We start from the raw sequence: 16995 nt of genomic DNA, 5'->3' as shown, positions 1-16995 counted from the left end.
AATACTCTATCTTCTCCCGTAATAACGATGTTTTTGCAACTTCAATGCGAAATCTATTCAGATATCTAAATCAACCTTAATCATACGTACAGATAGCTCTCTGTATTGGAATAAAGGACTTTCTCAGATATGCTTTCACTATGTACGTCATGATTTCGGATCAAATGAAATTATGGATCTCATTTCCAGCCTGATGAACTGTGTGGTTTACGATTGTAGGTCCTCACGGGCTATCTTGAATACAGAACGCCTGAAAGGAAATTTAAATACTCCATTTGTAAGCAAATGAGATTTGGCTGCTCGTTTCCAACCACAATTTCAAATTAATTCTGTTTATTTCTATACATATGCATATTTCCATTTCAAAAGCAAGAAACGTACTCCAGTGTTCCGAATAATTTGAGGTTTTTGTAGGGCTCTCCTGAATGGCAGCTTGGTTTTTCAGCAAAGTTTGTAAGAAATTAAACTTTTGGAAGATGTTAATTACAAGAGTGTGATTACTGAGTCTATTTGGGAGCTCTGCGGTTTACTTTAATGTGCGTACTACAAGCTTTGGTTTTTATTAGAGCGTATAAATCTGTTCAATTTCTGAGCAGATTTTACTGTTTTTATCCGTCCCATAAGAGTTCCTTGACATCTTAACAATATAAATGTCATCATAATAGGGTCTTTTTCCGGAAGCAAGTAGAGCGTAAGCCGCCGAGTAATTTCTTTAGAATATTATCATTTCAAATAAACGTTAAAACAATACATTACTTGCAAGTACGTGTATAAGTTTCTCAACTACTAATGTAATGACTTAATAAAAAGAAGAAGGGATACAGGAAGACATTTGCGTCAATTATGCAATTGTGACTGGATCCTTGACAAAGGGATTTAGTCTAATCTTTTAATCTTAAAAAGCAGTATAGTAGTATAGTTCGTTATCATTTATGATTAGGATAATGATTCACTTTAGAATACTTTATGTGCGCACCCTTTTAGAAATATATGTATGTATGGATTTAATAGAATAACCCTTGCGTGTGTAAATATAGATATCTATTTATGCACGTAATATGTTTTCTGATGAGGATGCTGGAAATTCTGAGTCCGCGCCAACTTAGTGACAGACCGGACCACTTGGGAAGCAACTTACTTTCTCTTTTGTAGTCCACGGACTCCTCTTTTTTGAGTCAAACCCAATTGAGAGGATATGGAGAGAGAAGCAAAGGATCCTTCCTTTTCAACTCCATTGAAAAAAATTCAACTCCGTTGAAAAATTGCGGTAGTCATTTCTCCATACGCCTATGCATATCGCGGCGGTGATTGATCTATCAATAAGATAGTTAATGACATGAAAAAAGCCCTTTTTGGGGCGTGGTATCTTTATAGAGCAAGGTGATCGCTATAACTTTTTAGTGGACTCAGAAGGGTGGACCTTCCTTTCTCTTTCCTACAAAATATCCTCCCCTCCTTTTACCTTAGATTTGGCAAATCAAAATGTAACATAATGAAGTCAAAATGCCTCCTCCCCTTGAAAGCCTGATACTTAACAGAGACATATATGCATTTGCATATAGCCCCCATTTTAAGCCGACATAACTTCTTATAGGTAGGATGGCGACAATTCATTAACATGGCTAAAATACCCTGGTCCCGTTGCTTCCTTCCTTTTTTACTTGCCACTTGGCATAAATTTAGGTCAAGTTTAAAAGGAGGTCCCCATACATGGAAAGGGGGGATTTAAAAAAAAAAATTACACCGGATATAGTCGTGTATGGTATCAAATGAAGGGTCTCGATTAGTACTTTCCGAAATTTGCGTTAGTTTTGGCGTGAATTGCAAAGTGCGCAAGTACGGAATCAAAATGTACGCACTTAAAGTGAGATAGGACTCATTTTCGGAAACTACCCCAACAACGCCTAAACGAGGGTATGCAATATAATTACAGAATACACATCAGCCAAAAGAGGACTCCGCACTATTATACACAGAAGTAAGCTTGTTGCTGACAGGAATTGCCTGAAAAAGGATATTTTTCTTTGCCTCTGTTAGAGGTGGCGAGTGTTGTGTTGATCAGCTAAAGAACGGGAAGTCCTGAATTGCCGTTTGCATACTGACCACTTTGAATGCTGGACACGGCCGGAAATGTCCTCGAAAAGCTCATCATTAGTAGACTTGCTGAAGCGATAGGTGCTAACGGAGACTAATCACCAGACAGTTCAGTTTTAGAAGAAGGAGGTTCACAGTAGATGCTCTCATGGAAGTCGCGTATGTGGTTAATCAAATGGAGGCGTACCGCGACCGATCATTACGGGTGATGTTCCTCGTAACGCTTGATGTCACGAATGCATTTGATTCCGTAAAATGGAAAGACATTCTACGCACACTAGCCAATACGTTCCACGTGGCGAGCTATCTATTATGGATACTGAGGGTTTATCTGAGAAATCGCTCCCAACTGTATGAGATGCTAGAGGGTCAGAGCAGTCGGGGGTAGCGCAGGGATGCATCCTAAAGCCGGACCTTTCTAACGCTTCTTAGGATAGTCTGTCTAGCCTCGAGATGCCAGAAGAGTCGCGTCTGATCGGTTACGTCGATGATGTTGCGGCACTTACTGCCGAACGCGCTGTCGAGCAAGCGCAGAGCAGACCTGGCATACTGATGTGACGGGTGAGAGGATGATGATTGTTCATGGTTTTAGTCTTGCACTGGGAAAAATCGAAGGGTTCATTTTAACTAGAAAGGGAATCCCGACCCTGCGTCCATAAAAGTCAGCGTGTTGATAATTGAGGCAAAACTAACGTTTAACTACCTGGAGTTGACTTCCGACTCAAAAATTGAGCTTTTTCGAGGAGATCGAAGCAGGACCAGACAAGGCTTCAACTGGAATTTCGAGCCTAAATCGCCTAATAGCAAACATTGGGGTCGCACCTCTAGCAGGCGGCGTCTTCTAATGAGTTAAGCTTAGTCTGTTCTACTCTACAGTGCCGAAGTGAGCGCTGGTACTCTTGTCAAGGAAATATATCGTAAGCGCCTTGCATAATTACAGAGACGAGGAGCTTTGAAGGTGGCGTCTCCTATCGCACTGCCTCTGATTCGGCTGTGATGGTGATCACAGGTGTGAATCCCGTGCCTTTCTTGATGATAAGGAACGTAGAGGGGATGGATAGCAAGGAGTTCTTTGAGCGAAGAGTTCCTTTCCTCTTCTCCCCTCTCAAAGGCTTCCCGGGGCGGGAGAATGGGAGGGCCAACCCGAAGTGATGTGATCATTTAAAAAAGGCAATGTCTGCCAAAGTGCAGCTTGTTATCGGAAGTTTAACTGAGGTCTTTGATGGAGCCCATATATTATAAAGCATGGCCACCAAGCCAATAGGAGAGGATTTAAGAGAGTAGCACATCAAGCGCCATTTGTTCACAGCGGTGGACTCGTAATGCATCCTTGTGGTAGGAAGGGGAAAAAGAACGGAATATGCAACAACTAATAGAAAGACTGCTGGAACGCTTAGAGGGATTGCAAGGTGAACCATGTGAATGTGTGTGTATGATGAATATAGAAGAATGATAAATGAGTTGGGACAAAAGTGTAGTGTGTTTAACAGAGTCAAAGACTTTATAGATGACATAGACTTCTACCGAGAATTAAGACATTTGGTCACGAATTTAGTGAGGTCTATTAATTTAGAAGCAGTGGAACGACGCTTCATTTTTTTAGCTGTAAAGTCTCAAAAATGAACCGTCAACCAGCTGTTGAGATATCTCCCAATAATTTTGAAAATTTAGGTGAGGAGCGAAATATCAATAAATAATCAAGTGCAGGATGATTAGCATCTAGAACGATGTAAAAAGCGGCATCTGGAAATGGTATATAGGATTTGGGGTATGGTTTAAGTGACTTCTTTGAGGCTGAACTGAAAAGCGACGGTATTCATGAAAATGCGTAAAGAAAGAGAAAGACAGAAATAGCCAAATGGGAGGGATAGAGAGATGGGAATATTAGGCCTGATGAGTACAGGGAGATCAACGTCACCACAAATAATGATGGGGAGAGAGGGAAATACAGTTAGGATTTTTGGTAACCTACCAAACAATTGCGGGTACAGGTCAGAGGGGTTAAGAGGGGGAAATATACGCAGGAAACGACAAATGGACTTGGATTCGGTGAAGGAATGCGTCAGTTAAGATAGTCGTTATTGGAAAAGGAGAAGGACAAGATAGGTCTGGAACGCAAGGAGAATTACCCGTGACTAAGACACCAGTTGCTCTTTACAAAACCACGTCGTTTCTTCTATCCATCATAATCAAATCCGGATCTTATCTTTACGCATGAATTAGAGGTGAGATTTTGGTCGACAAGAATTTTGTCAAAAGGGGTAGAAAAAGAAAGAGCCTGAGTAGGAAGATTCGGTGGTCATGAAAGGGAGCGCGTTGCAGCCGGTTCAATGACAATGGAATGATTTGTGGAACTGTGCAACGATTCTATCATCATATGCTATACGAAGCAGTAAAAGACGGAGGTTTATCTCCAAGCAGAGTGGGGCACCTCTGTGTCCGAGAAAACATTCTAACCGCAGGAGCAGTCGAGAGGAGTTTTGCGAGGGAAGAGACTAACAGTGGCCCCAGAATAAAAGAGGCCGCATACACAGCAAAGTGTGAAAATATTTCCCACTGAATCTGTTGCAGTCAAAAAGTGTGGAACGGTCAAAATCTTTTTCTATCTGCTTCTCTGAATCTACAAACAATGAAGCACATCAAAATGGAAATGGAATCCAAGTTTTGCAAAAACTTCTTTGAACATTTTGTTAAACTGATCAACTAGTGCCAACGTGGTTGAACTGGGCATTTGCACAATATTGTTTTTTGTTCGAAAATGGTAATTCCGAAACAAGCTTCAGTAAACAATTATATAATTTTCATACAAAATGTGCAGTTAGTCATGTTGTTCTTTTTATATTTTATAAATCGATTTGACTTTCTCTTTTTAGCATATATGCAGAGCCTGAACCTATTATTTTGGTTAATAGAATGACAAAAGTACTTGAAATTTATACTAAACCGAAGGTATAATCTAATAGTATAATTTTTTGTCATTTCTACTTTACATTTCAGATACATACAGCGATACAGCAGCCAGGATTCATCCGTGTGAAACGGGGATTGCGGCCTGCCATACCTTCCATTCATGGGCTTCCCTATTCCTCTACGAATGGTGTGCAAGGCACAAGTGGAGCGGAACCCACGGACCCATATTTTCCTCTGCAATGGTACTTGAAAAATACGGGGCAAAATGGTGGTAAAATGCGACTGGATTTGAATGTCCAGGCCGCATGGGATCAAGGAATCACAGGGAAAAATGTGACGACAGCAATTATGGATGACGGTAATAACAGAATATTTTATTTGTACATTTTATGCTCACGTTAGAATAAAAAATGATCATATAATCCATTAATAAAGTAGCTTACTTGTCAAAAATATGAAAATGGTGCTGAGGTTTTTTGACTTGCTTGAAATTGCAGATAAGCTTAGTACATTTGTGTATTTCGGGAAAATGTTTAATATGTCTTTATATACAACACCCAAAAGTGTTGGCTGAAATCATTAGTATTGTATTGTTTTAAGACAACCTGGTTGCCGGATGGGAAGAAAAAAGGTTCCATTTTACAGCGTGTCTCTATTTCTTGTGTAAAACTTTTGTGTGATTTTTCTCATGAAGATGCGTAATGGTCGATTGCGGGAATTTTCGCTTTTACCTTGCATGAAAGTCTTAGGGGTGATTTAAAATTAACCAAAGTGTAGCTTCAAATAACTCTCTACAGTACCCTTATATTTTTCATTATTCATTTGGTTAGATATGATCATCGATCAAATTTATTTTTCTGTATCTGCTCGAGACTCTTTTACTACTGAACCTGCATCCCAAAGATTCACTTCAATCCTTCGAATGCTCCATTAGCATCTATACCTACCTGGGTTGCTAACCGTCCTCGCCTGAAATCATTCAGATCTTTGCTTCGAGTGGATATCGGCGAAACTGGGATATATCTGCTTGAAGTGAGACTTTAGTAGTGGCGCAGAGTAAATGCGGCTAAGTTCCGTATTATCCGCTTGTCCCACCTTTCCTCTGGCCTGTCCTTTATAGGTATTAATCAACACAGTTTTCTACTGTTCAAAAAAGCTAAACATTGCTCCAAAATGTGAGGAAGTTTCACTGCCCTCCTCGTAGGTGCTCAGACGAATGCTCCAAAGGCCTAATCAGGGCGATCAGACCCGAGTCCGCACGGGGACTCATCTGAAGTGGCAAATTGGTCACGTAATCTTACCAGGGGTATACTGGTACCATGGGAACCGGGATAGCTCCTGGACTCTCATACTTCGGGTGAACTCCCATTGTATGTGAGTATAGCTCGGTTATTTGCGGAAGGCCCCCTAGTGGGAGTTTCATAGGAGTTATGGTTATGCTCAAGCGAGAAGAGACCTTCGGGCCTCGGCGTGGTGTCGCGTTTCAACACGGGTGCCGTACTCCTTAGTTCGGTAGAGATTTAGGTATGTCTTGCATCCACCAGTATGAATGCTAAGCCATGCACTTGGCATAGACTGGTACCGTTGTTGCTTGTCTCACTGGGGCTCTGATTGTGGTCACAAAATCAATCCGTGTCTTAAGAAGACCGTGGGATTAAGTCACAAGACAGGTACTCACGTTAAACCCTCAAGGATTTAACTGCCCTCCTTGTAAAATCTGCGGATCACTTTCCCAAAATATACCCGCTTTCAATAAGTTATTGAATCTAAAATGATCTGTTGGCATAGTTACTATAATCAAAAGATCTTTCTGTTGTGGATTTACAAATTAATACCAGCACTTTCGTTTACATCCTCTCAGAAGCGCCTTAGATTGTTCTGGTAGTCTGGCCCAACGTCGGTGTGTCATGTCAATCAATACCTATGCCATTCCTGTCCTTCTATACACTTTCGGTATGTTGCACTAGAGTCAATGGAATCTGTCAACAAACAGGTAAGGATAGTTCTTCCAAACAGCAAGATGCACAATTGAGTTGCCGAAAAATTCAGGATTACTATCCCACGTCACCACGGATGAGGAGATACTTGGTTGCACTACAATCAAATGTACTTTCCTTTTCTTTAACAAACAGTCCTCTGGCGCAAATTACATCAGACTACCGTCATGGCAGATAGTGCATTGTCTCCTTTAAACTTGAAAAACAGAGAATGAGATCCCATGTCGAATATTATTTCAGTCTAGCAGAAGATCGACATGTGGAAAGAGAAACTCTTTCACGGAGATCATATAAAGAATTTGTTATTGCTAGGCATTGACATCGAAGTCTCCAACAAATGGTTGACTAACGGTGTATTATTCTATGAGACCGAAGCATTCTTCAGTTCAATTCAGGGTGCTTCAGTCCCAACAATTACAAACTGTACATTCTTTACGACTCCTCAATCACCAACTCCAGTTGTAGGTTATTTAATTGTGGAAGAGGAGACCATTTAGCGCATAACATGATGCGTGTATGATGTTGAGCAACACTGGGTACACTAGGTCAGGTTTGTCTGTAAGATTCTTCATCAAAATCCAGCGCTGAAGTATAATGTAGTGGCAGCCTGCCATCCTTACTGTAAGTATGCGCAGAGAATCTTGGTAAATGATTGGGACAAACTAACCTGCGGTCATACTATTGCCACCGATCACAAGGTTAATCACAATAGACTCGATCTAGTTTTGATTCTCAAGAAGGAACAAACATGTTTCATAATCGATGTGATCGTACCGTTGCACCGAAATACTGTTGAAAAACAGCAAGAAAAAATCCGGAACTGTAGCCCTTTGGCGGACGTTATGAAGCAGACTTGGAGACTAAAAAAAGCGAAGTAGCGCAGTCGTTATTTCAACTGCGGGATTAGTCCTGCGCTGAAAACGCTCGTCATTCTTGCAACCTGTGAATTGTCCGAAGAATCTGGTTCGGTAACAGTTTGGCCTAGTGGGCTCCAGCCTTGATTCGCACTGTCTTCGGTTCAAAATTTACAATCTATCTGTTTCTGCAACTTAAAACCGTCGCGGCACTGCTTGAAGTGTTTGCGACAATTGGGATGTACATAGTAATTTATTTTCGCATTTTCGCTTACACTTTGCGTTTAAACGCATCATCACTCTCATGCGGGGGTTCCGATGCTGCCTCTAGCCCACCTATAAGTTGATCTTCCCTCGGTCCGATTGGTCGGGAAGAGGGTTCGCGGGCTTTTGCAACTATATATATATGTATATATAAATATTGTAAAAACAGAGTTTTTTGATCATACCATATTCATCGAGGGCTTCAGCCAATCATTTCATCTTTTCACGAAAGTTTTAATGACCCCAATGACATCTACTAGGACTCTTAACGCGTCATGGACTTTGATTAAATGGTTTCGGATTTGGAGGGGTGGCAAGGGACGTAAATTTTAAGATAAACGTCAACAAAATTAAGATTTATCTTCACTATTTCAGGTCGTTCCACATCCAAGTTTCCTTTGTGCCAACGTGTAGGGACGGCACACAAAAACTAACTGTTTTTTTGCATGGCAAGCAAACCTTTGTTAGCATTAGTGGGGATCGTATTATCCAAATAATGCAACTCACACCATCTTAAACAAGGAGCTGCTTTAATGTACGGAGTTGGTAATGGAAATACATATGTTCTACACATCAAAGAAAGGCGACAATTCCACTGCTGGCGAAGTGATATAGTGGGTTTTATCATCTCAGAATGACTGACGAAGGGGTTACCCTAAACATGAGACAAGGAAGGGAGGGTAAGCTTCTCGGAATGTTCTGGGGAAGGCCACGTTGCCGAAAACAGAAAACAGCAACAACAATAAAACAGTGTTAGAGAGAACGTCCCCTGCCAACTGCGATAATCGCTTAGTAATAATAGGATAGCTGAGTGGTTAGAGCACAAGACTTTCTTACGGAAGGTCGCGGTTCCAAATCTCACTGGTGGCAGTGGAATTTGTATCGTGATTTCACATCGACTCAGCTATGAATGAGTACCTGAGCCAAATCAAGGTAATAATCTTGGGCGAGCTTAATGTTGACCACATTGCCTCGTACAGGGTACTGTAATCCTGCAGCGTACCGTTACGGTCTTCAATGAAGTGCTCTAACACACTTCAAGGCCCTGATCTAATTGGATTGTTGCGATTATTTCCGAGTTATCACAATCTCGGCAGATGCCGGATTTTACCTAATATGTACTAGTACTAAGTGCCAAGAATTTAGGATGGTGGTAGTGGCCGATGATAGGTCAATTGGAGAATCCGCGGAGAACGCAACATCGAGCACGTATTTAGAATGTATACTTCTGTATGATTTGAACCAGACTGTGCGAAAGTCCCAGGACATCAAGGGAAACCGTGAGGGATTTAGGCATAATACTTGTAGGCGACAGGTATGGGAATTACAACCACCCGCTCGAGATACTAAATTTCTTTGATTTCCCGAGCCAATGGCTCATAGTTCACTTTCTTCTCCACATATTTCCGTTCAATGTTGCTATTATGGGGAAAGCAACATATATGCCGAGCGACCCGTCTTGTGAACTAACAGTACGTCAGGCTTGTTATGTGCAGTATGGTGATCAGTCAGAATTTGCCGGTACCAATACATGATGTAAGCAGAACTATCAAGTACTGCTTGCGGCTCATATCGGTAAACCGGACATGTTTCCGTAATCAGCCCATGTTTGTATGCAAGGTATTGATGGATAACCTTACATACACCATTTTGATGTATTGCACCGGTGCCATAACAGTACAGCCAGAAATGAGATGGTCCAACGTCTCTAACGCCGAACCACGTATTCTGCACTGGCCGTTCTCCACCCGTTCTTTCATGATGAGCTTTTTATAAGCTCGGGAGGCGACCACGTTGTCCTGAATGGTACACATGAACCGCTCCGTCTCAGCAAAGATCTCCCCAGCACACAGCCATCTTTTCGACAAATCCGAATCGACGGCTGCCAAAGAAAATTCACGTGTTTATCGTGCATTGCATTCGACTTCCATTCATCGATCCGCTCTTGGTTCAGCTTCATCCCACTCAGAGGATTGAAAGACCGAACCTTCAGATTAAGTGGAGTCAGTTCACAGTCTGCCTTATAGACAGCCGCATGCAAGGGACTCGCCTGTTTTTTGCTGTAAAAATAAGCGCGTAACGAGTCAGCTTGACGATGATGTTGTGCCGCCACGTCAATCACGCCCCTACCTCCGATGTCACGGGACAGCTTTATCCGCTCCACGGCAAGGTTTAAATGATGTTTTCGGAATTTGAATATAGTAGTCCGTATCCGCCGCTGGACGTTTTCCAGATCGGTCTTCGTCCACGGCAATATTCCGAAGGGACAGCGAATATATTCAACGCGCTTATCTTATTCTTCCCCGAGAGATGCGATTTCAGGACCAACCTTACATGTTGCAAGAATTCGTACAACATAGCATCCCTCAGATCACCACCTTGAGCATGGGTTCCTTGCAGGATTCCTAGGCACTTGTAGAAATCTGTCTCGGTCGTAGCTTCGATGTGGATGTCACCAATGCTATGTCTGGCATGCGGCTTGTGATGACTTTTCGGGATGGCTTGGATTCGACACATGTAATATCACGGCTGAACATTTCTACTTTTCGCAGCAGACTTCTAACGAACATGTCATCTGAGTACAATAAGTTTGCCAGTTCGCACTTCGCATGTAGGCCATATTTAATAACAAAACCATGTCCTCTAGCATCATTCAGTAGCCATCAAAGGGGGTTCAGTGCCATACAAAACCAAAGGGGATTCAACGGAAGATGCCCCTCCCTATACGAATGAGCTCTGAGGTATTAGCACCCTCAAATGTACGCACTGATAAGGTGGTCTGCCACCCTTCCTTGACTGTCGACAAAAACTTTATTAGTTATGGCATAATCGATATAGCAACTGTTTGAAACCCCTTGACCCAACTCGGCAGTCCTTCTGCTCCTCGAACAGAATGTTGTTGGTCTCGAGGTGCACATTGACCCTTCCACTAATAATGCACGTTATGAATTTGTAGAGGGTTGGTAAGCAAGCAATTGGTCTTGTGTCTGCGGGGTCCTGCACCGTGTCCTTCTTAGGGATAAGGTAGGTAATCCGCGCAGTGAGGAAAGGTGGAAATTTCTCCGGCCGACTCATGACCTGGTTTATGCTGTGTGCCAACCGACTGTACACGCTGGTGAATTTCTTATACCAGAAACTTTGCAGCCGATGCAGACCTGGGCCCCTCTAGTTCTTTGAGCATTTTATGGCTCGTCGAACTTCTTCGGTAACATCCGCAAAATGCATGCCAGGCGTATTGGCATGGCGGGTACCTTCGGCGGTGATCCACTCTGGGCGGGTAACTCCCAAAAACTACCGCTGTATTCTTTTGCTTTCGTTACCGAAAAGTGCACTGTCTGAACGCTCTGTTGGGATTCTTTGAGAGATCTGAAAAAGCTCCGCTGGCTCATCGCGTCTATTGCATTCTGGACACGTCTGTAGTGACTTTCGCCATACCGTCGTAACCGACTGCATATGACTGAAAGCTTCTGCTTTAGTGTGTCCAGAATTTCAACTACGGGTATTTCACTGGGGATGGTATAGTTTCGGTAAACCCTCTGCATTTTATTCTTCACCTTCTGGCATTGCCAGAGCTGAGTTGAGTCAGCCTAGCAATGTCCTATCTTAGTGAATCCCGCCGACGTTTCAGACGAATTCATGGTGGATCTTTTCAGTCACTCAAACCAATAACGAGAAAGCGAATCTTCTGACTGTGCTACCTGACAGCCGTAACTGCACCACAATACACAAGTGATTGTAGTTGCAACAAGGATATATCAGCACACAGATGCACAGAGCCTGAGAGTACCTGGTCTATGCAAAGGATCTATTTTCGAGAATTCTATACATGCTCTTGGAAATTCGTCCCGAACTTTAAGGCAAACCTGAGCTGGACGGGGGAGAAGAGTGCTTCGGCGAGTACTGAAACTATTGCCTGCAGTGCTTTGTGGTGTTGTTGATGCCGCTGCCTCTGACCCCATTGACTCTCGGTCAACAGTTTCACCGACGACCTCAAGTCGGACACGCTCCCTGATGGTGGTCGAGATTGTATCGCTGCGAGTTTGACGCCGTGCTGTCCATTACGGGAGCCCGACTCAGTCACCAAGTCAGACGACTCCCGCCGGTTATCCATACCGGACCTTAAGGTTCTCCTTCTTCTCATTAAGTGAATTTGCATTTTGTACCTAACTGCCAGGTGTGGGGATAGCTTCCTCAGTGAGTAATCTGCAGGACTGCAAAGTTCCTGCACTTTCCTCACCTACCCCCTGAGAGGCTGCGGTGGCGTACAGCCATTCAGGCTGAAGCTATCCATCCCTCCTCCTTTCACAACTACGGCTACGGCGGAGTTAATATTATTATTATAATGACGCTTTGAGCTAAAATCAAATAAGTTGAAAATACCATTTGATCTTTGATCAGCTTTTGTATGGCATTTCAAGTTTTTTTTCGTGGTTATTGTACACCAAATATAAAAATAAAATTGTTGATGGGAAGCGACGAAGTTTAGTTGAAATCCCTAATTTGTATTTATGAACGGAATATTGGAATTATGGAAATTGAGAATATCAGTCCTTCGTACATTTTACTAAATTTAGTCATCGGATAATTTAATACTTCTCTTAAAGTAATATGATACCTGATATATATATTTTTTTTCTATTTTAGGGGTGGATTACATGCATCCAGATTTAAAATATAATTACGTGAGTATTCTTCTTCCTAATATGAGATGAAAAATATCAATGCCATCTCCGTGGTATCGAGCTGGAAATATAGTCTAAGTAGGATGCAGAAATGAAATTTGAAACGTTAGGAGACGATTCTTAGTATTTAATTGACGGTTAAAAGTTTGAAATATGAAACAAGTGACCTTTAAATTCACAAGAATATGACCTTGCTAGGATGAATTGAATATATCATATAAACAACAGTCCAAGTGCGACGCATCTTGGGATTGAAAGGGAATTCGGGTTCACATTTCCAATGAAATTATTAAGGTATCTGAAGTTTGTGAGTAGCTGTATGTATACGTGCCTAAACTGATGTTGGCAAGAATAGCCTTCGAGCAGAAAAGTAGCATTTTCAGGGCAAACACCTACAGATGTTCACACGAGGCTTTCCTCCCAAGCTGTAATTTTATTTTCCCTATGTTCCCTTTAAGTGAATAATGTAACGAATGGCCCAAAACCTTGAATTAGAACTTCAAGTTGTCAAGTCCTGGAAATGCCAATGGAGATCCTAATTACGTACCCTTCGAATTTGTTTTCGTGAGACTCTCAAATGACGGACAAGTATTAGCAGTAAAAGGACACACGATTAAATGGAAAGGACATGTCCCTGTGATGACGATTAACGTTTCAAATGTGCGTGCGTAAGTGTATACTTAGGAAATCACATCTGTTATAACGTACATATATATACAGTACATATATACATACGTATGTAGATACATATACTTTGGTTGTCAGAAAAAAATGAGATTAACGTGTATGCCACTAGCTCGAAACGCCGTAGGCGTAGAGAATTCATCCTTATCTCACACAAAAGGACTATTTAATTCAATTAGGAAAATGGGCTCAGATTTGTTGTTTGAAGACCGCCTCATTTAAAAAAGCCAGAGTGTTATGGGCATTAATCCTGAACGCCAACTACGTGTGACCCTAAAGTTTCTATTTGCTAATATCCTTATAAAGTGTTTGCTAAAGCTTTTCATATGTATTAGCGTAAATTTGTTGCTTTCCACAGAAAAGAGACATTAAGTTGAGTTGACGACCTTCTTGAATAATTCCTAAGGATTTCAAGTTCAATAAGTTTTACTTAACTTTTTGTTCAATCAGAAGAAATTGGCATTCAAAAGATTTTTGGTCAAGAGGGGTTGGAGAGGGGGAGTAATGGCAGTGATTTAAGAAACGGATTATAATAAAGTTTTAAAAAGTATCATTCAATGAAGGTGTCTATTTGAAAGTAGATAGAAAGATTAGATTAGGTTGTACGGAGGGTTTAAAAGTAAAGAATTCTTTCATGGGGCTATTTTTATAAAAACAATCTGCTGGCGCCTCCATAGCGATATCTACTCAAATAAAATTTAAGTTGATCCTAGAACCATGATATACAAAGTTACAACAGGCCAATGGATATAGATATTCAGACTGATCTTAGGTAGCATCAGTGCGGGCAAGATGAACGTACCACCAATAATGCCTTTCTCACAACTTTGGGCACAACGCTATACAGAGCTAATTGGAATGTTCTAATTTCGCACGTAATCATGGTGAACTATATTACTGATCCAGCGCAATATCTTTGCTTTCGTAACCAGGGCATTCAGTGCCTTTGATGATTGCCTAGCATTTGGAATCATATGGGAGAATAGGCCGAGCACCCCTGGTAGATTTGTGAGATAGATAAATTTTGGATTTGAGACATTGATGTCGATCGATTGCAATTTTCTCATCCTCCATTCACTTATCCCATGTACTATACGAGGTCTGATGAATAAGTTCCAGGAATTTCATAATTACTCTTTATTACAAATATTTACAATTGTTCTAATTTATCCCCTTCAAAATACCCCCCTTGGGAGCGAATGCACTTCTGCTATCGGCGTTTCCACTGTTCCACGCATCTGGAAAACTCTATTTCTCGGATGCTCTTCAGCTGTGCTAGCGTTTTTTCTTTGATCTCGTCTATCGTCTGAGGGGGGATGGGAAAGGATTATCATCGACAAAAGCAAAAGACTCGTCAATGAGCAGCGCGGTGTGACAAGGCGCGTTGTCGTGGTGGAAAAACCATTCGCCTGTTGCCCACAATTCTGGCCTCTTTCGATGATTTCTTTGGCGCAAAGTTCCCAGGGTTTGAGGTATCGATAACGATTGATTGTTTCACCTGCGGCAGGAATTCTGATAGATGATACCCTTCGAATAGAAGAAAACAGTGAGCATTGCTATAATGGTTGATCTCACCTGGCGCGCTTTTTTTGGTCTTGGTGAACTTTGTGACTTCCATTGGGACGACTGCATCTTGGTTTTTACGTCGTAGTCATAAACGCAAGACACATGTAATGATGGTTTCAAGAAGTTTCCATTAGCATTGGACATCTCCAAGAGTTCCTGACAAACCTCCAGCCGATGCATTTTTTGATCCTCTGTCATCAGTCGTGGAATGAACTTAGCTACTACCCTTCTCAAATCCAATTTTTGGATCAAAATTTCTTGAAATGACCCAAACGAGATGTCGCACTCCTCTGCCATTTCTCGAATCGCCAAACGACGATTGGAACGCACGATTGCATTCATTTTGGCCACATAAAAGTCGTCAATTGAGGTTGAAGTCCCTCCTGAACAATGGTCATCTTCCGTTGATGTCCTGCCTTCCTTGAACCATTTAGACCACTACCGTGAACGACTCATCTCTTCATTAACAAAGGCTTGCTGTTGCATTTGAGAAGTTTTCGTGAACGATTTGCTCAGTTTAATGCAAAATTTCTCGCAAATCCGTTGCTCCTCCTTCACGTCCACGACAAAAAACGCTGAACACGAAAAACAAACTTCACTAAAACAGGTGAAAAATCGGTTTCTAGAAGGTTAGAGCAACAAAACAAAATGGAAATTACTCAGGAAGGTTCCCGCTAAAAAATGACAACTAGCCGCCAACGTTAACGTGCAGGCGCGCAATTTGCAAAGTTCTGTAACTTTTTGATCAAACCTCGAATGTCATATCATATTCATGCACGTTTCATACAGCTTTCTATCTACCATCATTATTATGCGTATCATGTACCTATAGAAAATCATAGATACATATGGGATATGAATATGGGGGGGAAATATGGGAAAAAATCAAATGGCTTTATTACGTGCGGCGAGGCGAACTGCAAATTCATAGAATGACTTTAAAATATGAGAAGAACCACAACGGATCGTACTATTCCTTGATATCCCCTTGAACTTTAAATGTTTCCAGGTTCAAAAAGCAGGTTTTCGTTTTATCTACGGGCTTTTATGTACATAGACATGCATTTCGTCAGTTTTGTTGCGGTGTCCTCCAGAAAGTGAACTGAATGAGTTGTGTTATTTGTATTTCTGTTTTCTTTGTTCTTAGTCCCCAAATGGAGCATAGTGCGTCAACCATATCCAATCGTCATTGTTGCTGTTTCACTGAAATGTGCTCTAGCTTCTCTCAGGCATTTCCGAGCAGTTCCCCTCCATCTCTACCGTGCTGCGTTTCTTAAACGACCAACTTGTTGCCCATTCTTTGGTAGTGGATTCTAGAATGACAAAACCCATAATGGAACTGTTACCTTTGATTAAACTGCAACCCATACCTTATCACTTTTGTCTTCTAATCAACAAAGTTAATGATCCTTACGACGGGTAACATAGGTATCCCCTCAAGATTGTATTGAGTCTGAGTACTTTGTTGATACGGCGAAGACAGGTGTTGGCAAGAGTTTCAAGGCTTCCATGTAAAAGCAAAGGGTGAGCTTTATCTCACCTACCTAGTACTCTAAATGCGTTGTGTAACATTTAGTTCAGTACCATAGTCAGCAGAAATAATGCTATCAAGATGGGCAATTTAATTGACACTCTAAATACTACTACGCCTATTAATGCAGGTGGGAAGAGTGCGATTGGGGACTCTGATTTTATAGATGTTTATCTTGAGGTGCTGAGCTTTTCTAAATCCAGAGCTATTTGGCTAAGATTCGAGGATGAGAACGAGCAAATATCGTCAGCGTAGTCGAGCAGTTTGACTAACGTTACCGAAATGCGAAAAATATCGGCGGTTGAATGTAACCTTTCTGACATTTTTAATATATGTCGTTCTGATAATAGTTATTAGTTTCTTTGGAATGTCCCTCTTGAGTGAACCAATCCAGATACTCTTTCTGATTAAGC

The 16995-nt window shown here is 41.6% G+C and overlaps 1 protein-coding gene across 2 annotated transcripts in view; it reads left to right on the top strand.

The window, feature by feature from the left end:
* LOC119651742 (neuroendocrine convertase 2) overlaps positions 1-16995 on the top strand; it is a 247942-nt gene that overhangs the window by 150320 nt on the left and 80627 nt on the right. For both annotated transcript variants that reach the window (XM_038055473.1, XM_038055472.1), the window contains exons 3-4: positions 5092-5362; positions 12764-12801. In XM_038055473.1, coding sequence (XP_037911401.1) covers positions 5092-5362; positions 12764-12801 — 309 coding nt within the window. The remainder of the gene's footprint in view (positions 1-5091; positions 5363-12763; positions 12802-16995) is intronic.

This window comes from Hermetia illucens, chromosome 3 (genome assembly GCF_905115235.1).
Source record: "Hermetia illucens chromosome 3, iHerIll2.2.curated.20191125, whole genome shotgun sequence".
NCBI classification, from domain to species: Eukaryota; Metazoa; Arthropoda; class Insecta; order Diptera; family Stratiomyidae; genus Hermetia; species Hermetia illucens.
The sequence above is the reverse complement of the archived record's forward strand: the minus strand, read 5'-3'. Positions and strand labels throughout refer to the sequence as shown.